Source organism: Ursus maritimus, unplaced genomic scaffold, assembly GCF_017311325.1.
Source record: "Ursus maritimus isolate PB19 unplaced genomic scaffold, ASM1731132v1 scaffold_14, whole genome shotgun sequence".
Lineage (NCBI taxonomy): Eukaryota > Metazoa > Chordata > Mammalia > Carnivora > Ursidae > Ursus > Ursus maritimus.
In genome coordinates, this window is record NW_024423786.1 from 39,175,336 (window position 1) to 39,190,128 (window position 14,793).

General features: G+C 51.1%; 1 protein-coding gene across 3 annotated transcripts in view; it reads left to right on the top strand.

Moving 5' to 3' along the window:
• The window catches only part of LOC103674812 (TRAF interacting protein), a 21,126-nt gene extending 11,744 nt beyond the window's left edge, over positions 1 to 9,382 (top strand). For 2 of the 3 annotated variants that reach the window (XM_040628792.1, XM_040628794.1), the window contains 8 exons: positions 27 to 114; positions 710 to 799; positions 1,234 to 1,322; positions 5,999 to 6,154; positions 7,938 to 7,986; positions 8,260 to 8,409; positions 8,528 to 8,578; positions 8,783 to 9,382. In XM_040628792.1, coding sequence (XP_040484726.1) covers positions 27 to 114; positions 710 to 799; positions 1,234 to 1,322; positions 5,999 to 6,154; positions 7,938 to 7,986; positions 8,260 to 8,409; positions 8,528 to 8,578; positions 8,783 to 8,902 — 793 coding nt within the window. In that variant the 3' untranslated portion in view covers positions 8,903 to 9,382. Of the gene's footprint in view, positions 1 to 26; positions 115 to 709; positions 800 to 1,233; positions 1,323 to 5,998; positions 6,155 to 7,937; positions 7,987 to 8,259; positions 8,410 to 8,495; positions 8,579 to 8,782 lie in introns of all 3 variants that reach the window. The other variant, XM_040628793.1, reaches the window with a different exon arrangement.
• Positions 9,383 to 14,793: the final 5,411 nt, after the last annotated feature.

The window sequence follows — 14,793 nt, forward strand, 5'->3', positions numbered from 1 at the left end:
CCCCCCCCCCCCCCCCCCCCGCATAGAGAGTATGAGAATCTAAAAGAGGCACGGAAGGCCTCAGGGGAGCTGGCGGACAGACTGAAGAAGGACTTGTTTTCTTCCAAAAGCAAGGTAACTGTGGGGAGCAAAAGGTGAGGGGAGAGGTGGCTATCCTTTTGTCGTGCTCGTTGCTGTCTCCTGAGCAAAGCCATGGGGCCTCATGGTGCGACAGACTCCACGGGACCGTGGGTGATTCACAGAGACTGGTTCCAGGGCCTTGGCTCTGGCTCTGTGGCTTGTCCACTTAGGGTGGCAGGTCACGCGGCTATCCCCGCCAATACGTGCATGCTTACAACTTCTATTCTCCCTGGCTCCTGGGCACCTCTCAGCGGGCTGGACAGCACAGAGCCCAAGTGTGACTGTGTCAGGGGTCTGCTTTAGTCCCAGGCCCAGAGCAGGAGGAACGTCCTTGGAACCCCGTTCAGTCAGCACAGCTGCTTTATCTCGGCCCGGTGCACCCGTGGGCTGTCAGGTGTAGAGTGCAACCCTAGTTCCTGGGCAGCTCCAGATGGGCATGGACAGGCCCCACAAAGCCAGGGTCTCCCCATCTGTCCTCAGATTCCTCTGGACCCTGGGCTCCCGTGAACACGCTCTGGGTAGGAGCAGGTGGGGACAGAGCACACGGCTGCCTGCTGGCCTGTCCTTTCCTCCCTATACTTTCTCGTAGTTGCAGACAGTCTACTCTGAACTAGACCAGACCAAGTTGGAGCTGAAGTCGGCCCAGAAGGATTTACAGAGTGCTGACAAGGAAATTGTGGTAAGGGACATCCTTGGCCAGACGGGAACGAGGGGTCGTTATGTGTGTCCTCCAAGAGCCTAGGAACCTGTGCCCGGTCTGTGGCGGTGGTTCTGGGTTCCCTGCACCCTCCTGGGACAGAGTGGGTCGGGGTGTGCACCTTGGCCCTCATTTGGAGCCTGGGCCTCCTTAGTAGAGGACAGACAGCACCACGGGTCTTCCCTACAGTCTGTCCTGTACCTATATCCCTAGGGATACAGCCTCGCCAGAGCAGAGGCTTCACCAGAGAGGGGTTCTGAGGCTGGCTGATCCCGGGGGTTCAGGATGTTGGGGGTTCAGGCCTTGCTCTGTTCCCAATGGGCTTGCCTGTCGTGCATGTTGTTCACATCCTTGACAGTCTCTCCAGACTTGTTGCCTCAGCCTTCCTTTCACAGTCTTCTCTTTTCTTCCCCAAGAGCCTGAAAAAAAAGCTAACGATGCTGCAGGAAACCCTGAACCTGCCCCCAGTGGACAGTGAGACGGTCAACCGCCTGGTTTTAGAGAGGTTTGTTGACTTTCTGGGGGGTGGAAGAACTCCCTGGTAAGGGTCTTCACTACTTCTGGCTTTGGTCGGGTGGGTGGTCCATGTGGGCCTGAAGGCTGTGGGCCTCCTGCCCTGGGACACAGCCAAGATTTAGTTGGAAAACAGCTTTGAAGCAGGCTCTGGGCTCTGACAAGAAAAGGCCGAGGTAGGCCAGAGAGGACCTAGGGATGGGCAGGGAAGGGGCAGGAGCATTGACGGTCTGCACGCATCCTGTTTATGGAATGCTTACCAAATGCATCTGTCTGCCCCAGATTCTGAAACAAACACGAAACCAGTCACCAAAATAATTCCCTGCTGGTGTCAGGAATGTGTGCATTCAAGCTGCCGGCAGAGGGAGCCAAGAGGCAGAGGGATGGGTGCTCCTGCCCGGACTGGCTGCCCATTCCTCCCGAGTGTTTCCCAGAAGCCGACTGGCTAAGAGCATCTCAGGACTGTCCTGCCTGGCTGCCCAGCGGATGGCCCAGGCGGAAAGCACATAACCCAGTGGCCCAGCCTTTAATTTGAGCCACTGTTCAATGTCCTTTGGAAAATCATTACACTCCTTCTTCCCCACATCCGCTCAGTTGCTGGAGTCTGCCCGTCTAACTAACCCCTGTGGGGCCTCCTGATCCTGTCCCCGGGGCCACTACCTCCAGCTGAGGCTGGTGACCCAGCCTCCGGCTCCTCCTGTCTGCCCAGCTTATCAGCTCCCGGGCTTCACGACATTCTTCCCTGCCAAACCCTCCCGGGCCTCTCGGCACCGTGCCTCAAGCACTGGTGGAGCCAGCCCGTGGGCTCTCGTGGACCTTTAGTGCTCGGCCACAGTTCAACACAGCAGGGTGTATCTGGCCTTCCCGCCTCTGTGCCTTTCTGTTTGTCAGCTTCTGTGCACCCTGAAGGGTCAGTTGCCCTGCAGAGCCTTCCCTAGCCTCCTCGGCAGGAGTACGCTCCCCGTCCTCTGCGCAGGGAGTATTTACTTAGACGCTGTGTCAGGTGCCACGGGCCACAGAAGTGCTCTCGGCTCTTACCGGAGCCTGAGGCGCCGCACACAGATACTACAGACATGTTGTACACACCCGGCTCTGAGGAGAGGGGAGCCGCATCTTGACCTGTGTTCCTCAGCCAGCTTCCTGACACGTACATTCTTTCCCCCGCCACAGTACCTGGTCAGCTTCTGCACCGGGGAGTGAGTGCCTACAGCCAGCGTTCTCATCGTAGCTTTAGTTCCTCAACCGTACTTGGTCCTTTTCACCTCAGACCCCCCCAGGGTCTCTTCACCGAGCTCGAGCTACCTGCCCACCCCGGTTTAGGCTGGACTGAGAGACGGCTGGGGAGCGTGAGGGGCACATGACTCTGTGAGGTCCAGCGTGTTGCTGATTTGGACAAACTAGACTCTGCATCTGGTCCCTCCTCCCCACTCCGCCCTCAGAGCCCACTGGCCACGCCGGCTTGAAAGCCCCAGGTAGCGCAAGGGCCCTGTCAGGAGCTTGGCTCAGAGGGAGCTGATAGTCTCAAAGACCATCTCCCGCGGTCACACATTTAGAACTCAAACTGCCTCGAGGCAGGAAGTAAAAATCCTTTTCCCAGGATACCAGTCGAGACTGCGGTCTACAAGCTCCACGGTGCTCCCTCCACTGCCCACGCCGTGGGCCTCAGGGTATTTCCACACGCGTGTGCTCTGTGCCTGGCGTCCCCAGTGACGGCTGCCTCTAGGCTCCCAGGGACTTTGCATAGCTGTCTTTGCTTACTTTCGTTACCATCCCCCGTCGGAGCGAGGCCGAGACTTCTCTTACAGGTTCTTGCCGAGGGCGCGCTGCGTGTCAGGCCCTCAGTCCTCTCGGAGCTTGTGTTCCAGTGGGGTAGACAAACTGGGGGGTTAGATGGCGAAGCCCCCAAACGCCCCCCGCCACACACCACGACAGGCCAAATCCCATGACAAGAAAAGTGGCGCTTGTGCCATTTGCATTTAGAGGCTTCAGTGAGGGGGGAGCCTGGCTCTCGGGGCTGGGGCACGCGGGAGCCGTTAGGGCGTGCAGCTCGGGCTGGCGGGGGCGTGTGGCGCGGCTGCGGTGAGCGGGCTGTGGTGAGGTGTGTTGACCCTCTGGGGTGGGAGATAGTGGCAGACGACTTGCTGGAGTGGGAGATAGCGACCGGATGAACAGATACCACAGACATGTTGCCACCAGCGCTCCTGGCTGCTGCTTTATGCCGTGGCTCCCCAAGGGGAGGCAAAGCACCCAGCGTGGCCCTGGTTTGAGGTGGGTTTGTGCAACCTTTGTTTTCACTTGCAGGCGAGAAGGGGTAGTGCTTCCAGGGACCTGGCCAGGGAAGGGAAGAGGTAGTCCAAGCCTCCCACATTGCCTACCCACCCAAATCAGTGCGGGTGGCTCCCTTCCCTCCGATCTGCATGCCCCAGTGGGCTCCCGGCCAGAGACTCATCCCCTCACCGTGCATCCCTCTGTCCTTGAGCAGTGGGATAGGGCTTTGGGTGGCCCCGATGACAAGGTCCCTAAGGGAAGGAAATAGATGATGTTTGGGGGCTGCCCTGCCACTGCCCAGAGTTCTCTGACCACAGGAGCTAGGGTGGGCTAGAAAAATCCTAGTGGCTGCAAATTTCTAACAGAATACCACCACCCCCCATTATAAAAGTAACAACACATTCATTGTTGACAATTTGGAAAATACGGACTTAGCACAGAGGTCGCTGTTGACGTGTGGTATATTTTCTTCTAGTCCTTTCTCTGTATGTGGGGAAAGAGGGGAAGGGATGTGTGCGCACCAAAGTTGTCCTTTCCATAGAGTTGTTTTCCCAAATCCAGTGGTAAACTACACATGACAAATTCAGCAACATTTGCAAGTGCACAGTAGGGGCATTACACACATAATGTTGTGGTGTCGTCTCCACCAGCCACCTCCAGAGCCCTTTTCATCTTGAGAACCTGAAACTCTGTACTCATTAAACAATAACCCATCTTCCAACCCCCAGCACCCACCATTCTACTTTTCTGTCTCTATGATTTTGACTACTCTAAATACCTCATATAAGTGGAATCATTCGGTATTTGTCTTTTTGTGACCAGCTTTCTTCCCTCAATGTAATGTCCTCAGGGTTCATGCGTGTTGTAGCGGGTGTCAGTATGTCCTTCCTTTCTAAAGCTGACTTACATTCCGTTGTATGTACGTACCACATTTTGCTTATACATTCGCTGGTGGATGGACATTTGCTTCCGCCTTTTAACTGTTGTAAGTATGCGGCTATGAATATGGCTGTGCAAATCTCTTTGAGACCCTGCTTTCAGCTCTGGATGTCTACCCGGAAGTGGAACGGCTGGATCATATGGTAATTCTATTTTTAATTTTTTGAGGAACCGCTGTACTATTTTACACGGCAGATGTACCATTTTACGTTCCCATCAACAGTACACAAGGATTCCAGTTTTTTTTCAAGATTTTATTTTTAAGGAATCTCCATTCCTAACGTGGGGCTCGAACTCATGACCCCGAGATCGAGAGTCACCTGCTCCACCCATTGGGCCAGCCGGGCGCCGCAGGGTCCCAATTTTACCACATCCTCACCAACGCTTGTTGTTTTCTGTTTGTTTGGGTGGTGGTGTTCCTAGCAGCGGTCCTCATGGCTGTGAAGCAGGATCGCATGGTAGGCTTGATTTGCAACCAGAGACGTTGAGCATCTTTTCCTGGGCTTACTGGCCCTCTGGAGATCTTCTCTGGAGAAAAGTCTGTTCGAGCTCTGTGCCCAGTTTTGAACTGGGTTGTTTGTTTTCTGTATGGAGCTTCAGTTCTATCTATATTCTGGATTTTAGTCCTTTATGAGAGAGATGATTTGCAAATAGTTTCTTCCATCCTGTGGGTTGCCTTTTTACTCTGTTGACAGTGTCTTTTTTTTTTTTTTTAAGATTTTATTTATTTATTTGTGAGAGAGAGAGAGCATGAAGGTAGGGGAGAGAAGGACAAACATACTCTGCACTGAGCCCAGAGCCCGATGCAGGGCTCGATCCCATGACCCCAAGATCACAACCCGAGACAAAACCAAGAGTCAGATGCTCAACTGACTGAGCCACCTGGGTGCCCCGATGGTGTCTTTTGATGTACACAATTTTAAATTTCTTTGAAGTCCAACTTGTCTGTTTTTTCTTTTATCACAGAGTTTCGTATTACTTTTTAAATGTAATATATGAGCATTTCCCCACGTTGTTAAGTTTACTCTCCAGAAACACTACTTTAATGTCTGCATCATATTCAGGCTGTGACAGTGCCAGCCCCCTGGGGAGTCATTTGACCATTTCCAGTATTGTGCCATTTGCCATCTACATCAATCTGTGGTCACATCTCTGGCCCCTTGCACTGCATTCTGAGAAATGCAGCTGTTTGGTCAAAAGGCAGACTTTTGTTTGGACACTTGGCTTTTGTGTGTGTTTTACTTGCTTCCTTCCACGTCTTGAAGACTTTCACTGGTCCCATGATGGAAGCACTAAACCAAGCGTTTTTTTCCATAGAGAGTCAGGCTTCCTTGTAGGGTGGCCCTGAGCCAGGTATGGGCTCCAGACCCCTGGAACCAAGCTGTCTCTGATGTTTCAGGGACTGTTGTCCTTCTGGACTGCCACAGTGGTCCAGAGTAACCAGGCCAACTCTGCCTATAGCCCAGCCCCTGTGGAGATGCTGAGCCCAAAGCTTCGCCGACCAGCCTTCGGTGAGGACATTGACCTCAATGCCACCTTTGATGTCGACACCCCTCCGTCCCAGCCCTCCAGCATCCATCACAGCCGTGCCAAGAAGCTCTCCCAAGAGATAGCACAGTAAGTAGTAGTCCCTGGCCCTGTCCACAGCCTCGAGAAAGGATGACCAAGAGGTCTCCGCAGGCCCTGCCCTCGTCACTCCGAGTGGCTGACAGGGCAGTGAGGGTCACCTGGCGTTGGCCATGACTGTTTCTGACCACTTCTTCTTCCCTCTTCTGAGTACCCTGTGCAAAGCTCTTCTCTTGCTTTGGTCATCACTATCAGCCTTCAAGCAAAGGTGTTGTGATGTGAGTTGGAGAGAACACAGGGGTCTCAGTAGGGGCAGGTCTGGGGTGATGATGTTGGGGGGTGGTGCTTCCCATACCTTGAATGCCTGCCCACCAGAGTCCTGAGCCAGGGACTCTGAACTTCCTCTTCCATGTGTGCCTCTTGGGCTCATGCTTTGGACCATTTCAAATCACGGAGCCCAGGGCCCCACCACCTAAGGGGGTATTCCACAGGGGCAGGCGTAAGAAGCTGTGGGGAGCTGCAGTGGGATGGGTGGGACGTGCATTAGGGGCACAGTGGACTGGGAATGGGGAAGTCATCTGCTTGGCCAGGCAGGCCAAGTATGGTTCATCAGGGAGACGAGAACTACTCTGCAGGTACATGTAGGTATACACTACTCAGGAATGGGGGTCAAGGGTTAAGCGGGCTTCCTCCTAATCAGAGACTTTGGACATGAGAGAAAGAAATCGAGGTGTAAGGCAGTGGAGGTGGAAGAGGCCTGGGGAGAGGGCAAAAGGGAGAGCCAGCTGGGCTCTCCACCTCTCCCCGCCCTCGGGGCTGGAGGCACGGGTGCCATACAGGGCCGGGCCTGGGAGCAGTGGAAAGCAACCCTTGGCCATGCGGGCTGCCATCAGGGGACCTACAAGTGCCTGCTGCACGCCCTGGCTTCTTCATGTTGTCTGTTTAGCTGTAAAGGGTGAGACATTTTTATCATCTTTAGGGCCTGCAGGGAGGCTGAGGGAACCCAGGATGCTTCCACCTTGGATCAGCCTCTCCAGGGCCAGACTTGCAACAAGTGGAGAATCTTCCCATGGTCGTCATGTAGCCTTACCACAGGCTATGAGGGCAGGAGTGGAGGGGTCCAGAGCTGACAGGCCCAATCTTGCTACAGGGAAGCCACAGGGTCAGCCTTAGGTTACCATCCTTCTACCCACCCAGGAAAATGCCAGGAGAAGGTATTCAGCTTCTCGTGTCCCCAGAAATGCGATGAGAACACTGTGGCTAGTTCTGGAGCTGGGAGTGAACGACCAGGGCTTGGGGCCATGATCAGTTCTGCCTCCAGACCCTGCCTGCACAGGTTATCGAGGAAGACGGCCTAGCCCTGGGTGATGGGAGCACTTTAGGAGCTATCTCCCGAGGGTCTTATGGAGGTAGTGGCCCCTCTCTGGGCAGTTGCAGCTAAGTATGAGCTCACAAGGTGCCTTCTGCCCGTATCGGGACACGACTGGCTTTCCTCCTGTGGGTGGTGAATCAGCCGGGTCTCCAGCCCCACATAGAGCCAGGACATGGTGAGGTGCCTGAGGCCTTGGGGAGCGTCGGAATTGGCTTGGCTTTGAGTGGAAGCCACAAAATTGGAGAGTGGTCCAATTTTCCCCTCCCCACTGTGGCAGCTGTGACTGTCCAACTGTTCACAGACCCGCACTGGGGTGGGGTTGACCGAGGGGCCTTGCCCAGCACAGAGCTGTTACAGCAGCCTTGCCCCATGGTGGCCCCCCGAGGGCCACGTGCTAAGCCTGGCTTGCCCGGCCCTGTGTCTTGCTCACCTGCCTCTTGCCTTCATGTCTCACTCTCACAGCTCTCCTGTTCAGGACATCCCCAAGAAGATGCCCAAAGGCCCCAAGCAGGTAAGGCTTCCCAGAAGAAGTCAGGCAGTCACCATCCAACCCTTGCCAGGACCGAGTGTGAAGCTGGGCTTCTGAGAGGGCAGGGTCTTGCTGGAGCCCTCTCACTCCTGGCCCAGGACTGCAGCACTTCGGAGCTACCTGGGAACTCTATTCATTATCCTTCCTGCCCCGGGTGAGGCGTCAGAGATCCTGGTCCTGTTCCACCACCACGACTCACCCCCTCCTTTGCTGCCATCAGGCTCATGGAGCCTGGCTTTGGGGTCTCCCCTCCAGGAGTCCCAGCTCTCACTGGGCGGCCAGCGCTGCGTAGGAGAGCCAGATGAGGAGCTGGCTAGTGCCTTTCCTGTCTTCATCCGGAATGCTGTCCTAGGCCAGAAACAGCCCAAGAGGGCCAAGGCAGAGCCCTGTCGCAGCACGGATACAGTGAGTATGGCTTCCCACAAGGGGCAAGTGCCAGCCCTCTCAGGGGGAGGGGAGGTGCAGGGGAAGCCAGCCCGCTGGCCTATTAGCCTGGCCTGCTCGCTTCTTCCTTCTACTTTAGGTAAGGACAGGCTTCGATGGACTTGGAGGTCGGACAAAATTCATCCAACCTGTATCCTTGTTCTGTGACATTGGGCTGAGCTGAGCTAGCCACACGGTCCCTCACCTGTACCCCCAGCCCCCAGCCTGGCAGTGGCTACAGCCTCAGGTGTGCAGAGCTGGACCTCACTCAGTATAGCAGAGCTGCCCACCCCAAGCCTAGGCCTTTGGGCTGCCCAGTCTCCTCTTTAGTCCTCTTCCTTGACATCTTCTTCAGACTGACACGACTATGATCCGCCCACTGCCTGTGAAACCCAAGCCCAAGACTAAGCAGAGAGTGGGGATGAGGAGAGCGCTCCCTGCCTCCCAGGCCAGGCTGGACACTTTCCTGTGGTAGTGAGCACAGTGAGCCGGATCAATGACCAGATATATGCCTCCAACTTAGAGGCCAGGACTGGCCCCGGGGGGTGGGGGGGGGGCATGGCCCCTCTTCCAGGACCAGCCCCAAGGGTGAGGGGGTGAGGGTGAGGCCCAGAAACTATGCTTTTCCTGCACTTACCATGCCCACCCACTCCCACACCGGGTCTGCCGTAGCGGGCCTATGTGTGGCTGCTGAAGTGAGACCAGCAGGACTTCCTCCTTGTCAGAGGCTCCTGTTCAGAGCCAGATGGGGCTGGGCTGCTTCTGGTTCTCCAGACTAAGGTCTTTTGTTGACTGGGTGGACCAAAGTGCCTGGAGCTTCTCGGGCAGTTTCAGCCTGCCCAAGCTTCTGCCTGCTTCTGACTTGCTGCTGGGCATGGCCAGAGCCATCACGGCGAGCTTGGGGAGTGAGAGGATGGTGGTGGGGAGAGGATGGGTGGGGGGAAAGATTTCTGTGTAAAATAAAAAAGATAAACTCTTTTCTTCATGGCTCTGGGAGTACAAATTTGCATCAACAATTTGGCAGACCATTTGGCATAATTTTCTAAAGTGGGACCTTCACCTAGACTCAGACTCAGTAGTCCTACCCTTCCTTAGGCATGTGCCCCCTCATAGGGCACAAGGAGAGTCCAGCAGGAAAGAGATCACTGCAGTTCACTCCACAGTCTCTAACCTCAGAACAGCCCAAATGCCATAGGCTGGAAAGCAATTGGGTAAACAGATATAGCCATACAGGGAACTCCCAGCAAGCAAAACAAATAATCAGTGACCTTTGGGTCTTAACTTCAAGAGCACTTTCTCCTAGACTTCCCTTTGTGACCTCTAGCTTGGCTGAGGTCTCCTACACTTCCCTTTCTCACTACTGCACCGGGGTTCCTCTGTCTCTGCAGGGCCCAGCATGGGCCTGGCGCAGGGGATGAAGGTGAGTGCCCTCATGCTTCAGACTGAGCATGCCCAGCTGCCTCCAGCACACCTGGGGGAGCATCACGGCGAGAAAGTAATGCTGCTGGTTATGGGAGCTGGGTCCCTCTGCTGCCGCCTCGAACCAAGGAGGGTTGGTGAGGGGAAGTGCAGCATTGGGTTAAGGGTACAGTCAGTGGCTGCCTAGTAGCCTTCCTTGGCAGCCGAGTGATCTTGGGCAAACTACCTCGCCTCTCTGTGTCTCAGCTTCTTTAAAGTGGGGACAATAGCACTAACCTCCCAATTGTAGGAACCCGATGAGTCAGCATTGCAGGTTAAGAACTGATGACCCCTAAGGAAATAGGGCAGACTCAAAAGACAAATATTGTATGATTTCACTTAAATGAGGTATATAGAATAGGTAAATTCATAGAGACTGGAGTAGAATAGAGGTTACCAGGGGCTAGAGTGAGGAGTTGTTACTTCATGGTTAGAGAGTTTCTGTCTGGGTGATTTGTTTTCTTGCTACGTAAACTCCCCTCCCCCCTTTTTAAAGAATTCCGGTATAGTTGGGGCGCCTGGGCGGCTCAGGTGGTTAAGCATCCAACTATTGATCTCAACTCAAGTCTTGATCTCAGGGCCATGCGTTCAGGCCCCACTTTGGGCTCTATGCTGGGCAAGGAGCCTACTTAAAAAAAAAAAAAAAAAAACAAAAAAACCAGGATAGTTAACATACAGTGTTATATTAGTTTCAGGTGTACAATATAGCAATTCGGCACTTCCATACATTACTCAGGACTCGTCACAATAAGGGTACTCTCGATTCCCTTCACCTTTTTCACCCCCCTCCCCTCTGCCTGGGGTGATTTCATTTTTTTTTTTTAATTTTTTTTAAGATTATTTATTTATTTGTCAGAGAGAGAAAGCACAAGCAGAGGGAGCAGCAGGCCCAGGGGTAAGCAGGCTCCCCACTGAGTAAGGAGCCCGACATGGGACTCCATCCCAGGACCCTGGGATCATGCCCTGAGCTGAAGGCAGAGGCTTAACCAACTGAGCCACCCAGGCGTCCCCTGGGGTGATTTTAAAGTTTTTTTTTTTTTTTTAAAGATTTTATTTATTTATTTGACAGAGATAGAGACAGCCAGCGAGAGAGGGAACACAAGCAGGGGGAGCGGGAGAGGAAGAAGCAGGCTCATAGTGGAGGAACCTGACGTGGGGCTCGATCCCGCAATGCCGGGATCACGCCCTGAGCTGAAGGCAGACGCTTAACCGCTGTGCCACCCAGGCGCCCCTGATTTTAAAGTTTTAAAATAGATGGTGGTGACGGTTACAAAATCGTAACAAAACAACTATGCCAGCCCTAACTCCAAAGAAGTGGAAAGAGCAATTGTAATCAACTATTTCAGAACTCTGGTACCTGATCAGACAGCTAGGAAAGTACTCGAAGAAGGAAGAGCCGGGCTTGAACCAGCCACCATCCCCCATTCCTCTTGGTTGTGGGGTAGCAGCTCCAGTTGCAAAAGCAGCTGACTGGTGCCAGAGCAGGCACTGGGTCTGAGGTGGTCTCCAGGTAGATGGTCTCAGAATTGAGTGGAATTGCAGGATGCCCAGGTGGCATTGGAGAATTGCTTGGTGGTATGGAATAAAATACACACATAGGAATTAGTGAGAGAATCCTAAAGAAAAACAATTGAGAAAACCAACAAAATCAGGAGCTGCTTTTCTGAAAGGTCAACAAAACTGGCAAACTTTTAAATACATTGACTAGGAGAAAAAAGACAAATTATCAAAATCGGAAATGAAAATGGGGACGCTGTAACCAATTTTTACAGAAACAGAAAGGATTATAAGAATATAGTGAACAACTGTACACCAACAAACTGGATAGCCTAATCGAAATGGACAAATTTGTAAAAATACAGAAACGAGCAAAACTGCCTCAAGAAGAGAGAAAAACATTGAATAGATCTGCAACTAGTAAGGGGATTGAACTGGTGTTCATAAAACTCCCAAGATGGGGCACCTGGCTGGCTCAGTTGGTTAAGTGTCCAACTCTTGGTTTTAGCTCAGGTCATGATCTCATGGGTCATGGGATGGAGCCCTACACTGGGCTCGTCACTCAGCAGGGAGTCTGCTTGAAGATTCTCGCCCTCTGCCCCTCCCCCAATTGGCACACACNCACTCTTTCTTTCAATAAATAAATCTTTAAAAAAACAAAACAAAAACAAGAAAGAAAAGCCCAGGACTGGATATCTTCACTGGTGATTCTATCCAACATTTTTAAAAAGGATTAACACCAAAAAGACACTATCCACATGGTAAAAAGGGAACCAAAGAAAGGAGAAAGTATTTTCAAGTCATATATCTGATAAGGGATAATATCCAGAATATGTAAAGAACTTATAAAACTCAACAACAAAAACCCAATTCAAAAACGGGCAAAAGACAATGAGATACCACCTCACACCTGTCAGAATGGCTGAAATTAACAACACAGGAAACAACAGATGTTGGCGAGGATACAGAGAAAGGGGAACCCTCTTGCACTGAAGGTGGGAATGCCAACTGGAGCAGCCACTCTGGAAAACAGAATGGAGGGTCTTCAAAACCTTGAAAATAGAACTACCCTATGACCCAGCACGTGCACTACTAGGTATTTACCCAAAGGACACAAAACTACAGATTTGAAGGGGTACGTGCACCCTGTGTTCATAGCAGCATTATCAACAATAGCCAGATTATGGAAAGAACCAATGTCCATCAACTGATGAATGGATAAAGATGTAGTATATACACACAATGGAATATTACTCAGCCATCAAAAAGAATGAAATCTTGCCATTTGCAAGGACGTGGAAGGATCTACAGTGTATTATGCTAAGCGAAATCAGAGACAAATGCCATATGATTTCACTCATACATGGAATTTAAGAAACAGAAGAACATATGAGGGGGAGAGAGGGGGAAACAAACCATAAGAGATTTTATTTATTTATTTATTTAAGAGAACATGAGCAGTGGCGGGGGAGTGGGGGAGGGAAGAGGGAGAAGCAGACTCCCTGCTGAGCAGGGATCCTGAGAAGGAGCTCAATTCTAGAACCCTGAGATCATGACCTGAGCCGAAAGCAAACGCTTAACCAACTGAGCCCCCCAGGCACCGCACCGTGAGACTCTTAGAGAACAAACTGAGGGTTGATGGAATGAGGGAGGTGGGGGATGGGCTAGAAGGGTGATGGGTATTAAAGAGGGCACTTGCAATGAGCACTGGGTGTTGTACGTAAGTGAGGAATCACTGAATTCTCCTGAAGCCAATATTGTACTGTATGGTAACAAGAATTTAAATAAAAATTTGAAGGAGAAAAAAATGGGCAAAAGACTGCAATAGACATTTCTCCAAAGAAGATATCTGAGTGGCCAATAAGCACATGAAAAGATACTCAATATCACTAATCATTAGGGAAGTGCAAACTGAAACTACCATGAGATACCACCTCACATCCATTGGGATGGCTACTATCTAAAAACCAGAAAACAAGTGTTAGAGAGAATTTGGACAAATCGGAACCCTTGTGCCCTGTTGGTGAGAATGTCAAACGTCAAATGCAAAACAGTATGGCAGCTCCTCAAAACACTAAAAATAGAATTACCATATGATCCAGCAATTCCACCTCTGCGTATATACCCAAAAGAACTGGAATCAGGATCTCGAAGAGATATTTGTACATCCATGTTCATAACACCGTTATTCACAATAGCTAAAAAATGGAAGCCACCCAAGTATCCATCCACCAATGAATGAATAAGCAAAATGTGGTACATACATATAAGGACTATTATGTGGCTTTTAAAAGGAAGGAAGTTCTGTAATATGTTACAGTATGGATGGACCTCGAAGATACTTGCTAAGTGAAATAAGCCAGTCACAAGAAGACAGTCAGGCCCTGATTTCTGTACCTAGTACATATGACACACCCAGTAAATGTTTACTGAATGAAAAAAAATTACATACTACTTCACATTCTTTAGGATGGGTATACGTTTTGTTTTTGTTTTTTAAAGAAAAACCCGTGTTGGCTACAGTGTGGACAAATCGGAATTTTGTACACTGCTGGTGGAAAACAGCTGTTGGTCCCTCAAAAAATTAAACATTACCGTACAAATCAGGAATTCGACTCCTGGGTATATACCCCAAAGAATTGAAAGCAAATACTCAAATACATGTTCCAGAATGATCTTGGCAGCACTATTCATAATGACCCAATGGTGGAAACGAGTCAAATGTCCATCAACAGGTGACTGGATCAACAAAGCGTCATAAGCCGTATGATGGAGTATTTTTCAGCCATAAAAAGGAATGAGGACTGTACCTGCTATAATTTGGATGAAACTCAAATACATGCTGAGGGAAAGAGAGCAGATATCAAAGGTCACGATTTGTATGATTGTTTTCACAGAAATATCCAGACTATGTAAAACCCTGGAGACAGAATCTAAGTATTTGCCAGGGGTTCAGGGTAGGGGACGAAGTGATTATTTACCATGGTGGGGGTGTTCTTCAGTAGGTTATGGAAACGTTTCGAAACTGCACAGAGGCAGTGGCTGCACAACATTGTGCGGACACAAAATGCCGCTGAATGGTACACTTGAAAATGGTTTTTTTAATGTTATATGAATTTTACCTCAATTTAAAAAAAAGAATTTATGACCACATCTGGTTTAGCTCCTGTGGAGTTTTGTGGCGAGCTGTGGTCCACCCTCCGGGGAACGGGCCCCAGGTTCCTAAGAAGGCAAAAGGACACATCTGTGGGGGATGGGTAACACAGGACCTCTACTGTTTTTGCAACAACCTTTGAGTCTCTAATTATTTCAAAATAAAAGTTGAAATGAAAAGTCAGGCACATACGATCACGGCTGCCCCATGGCTGCCACTCTCCGGTCTGGCACTCAGAGAATGACCATTCTCTTTGA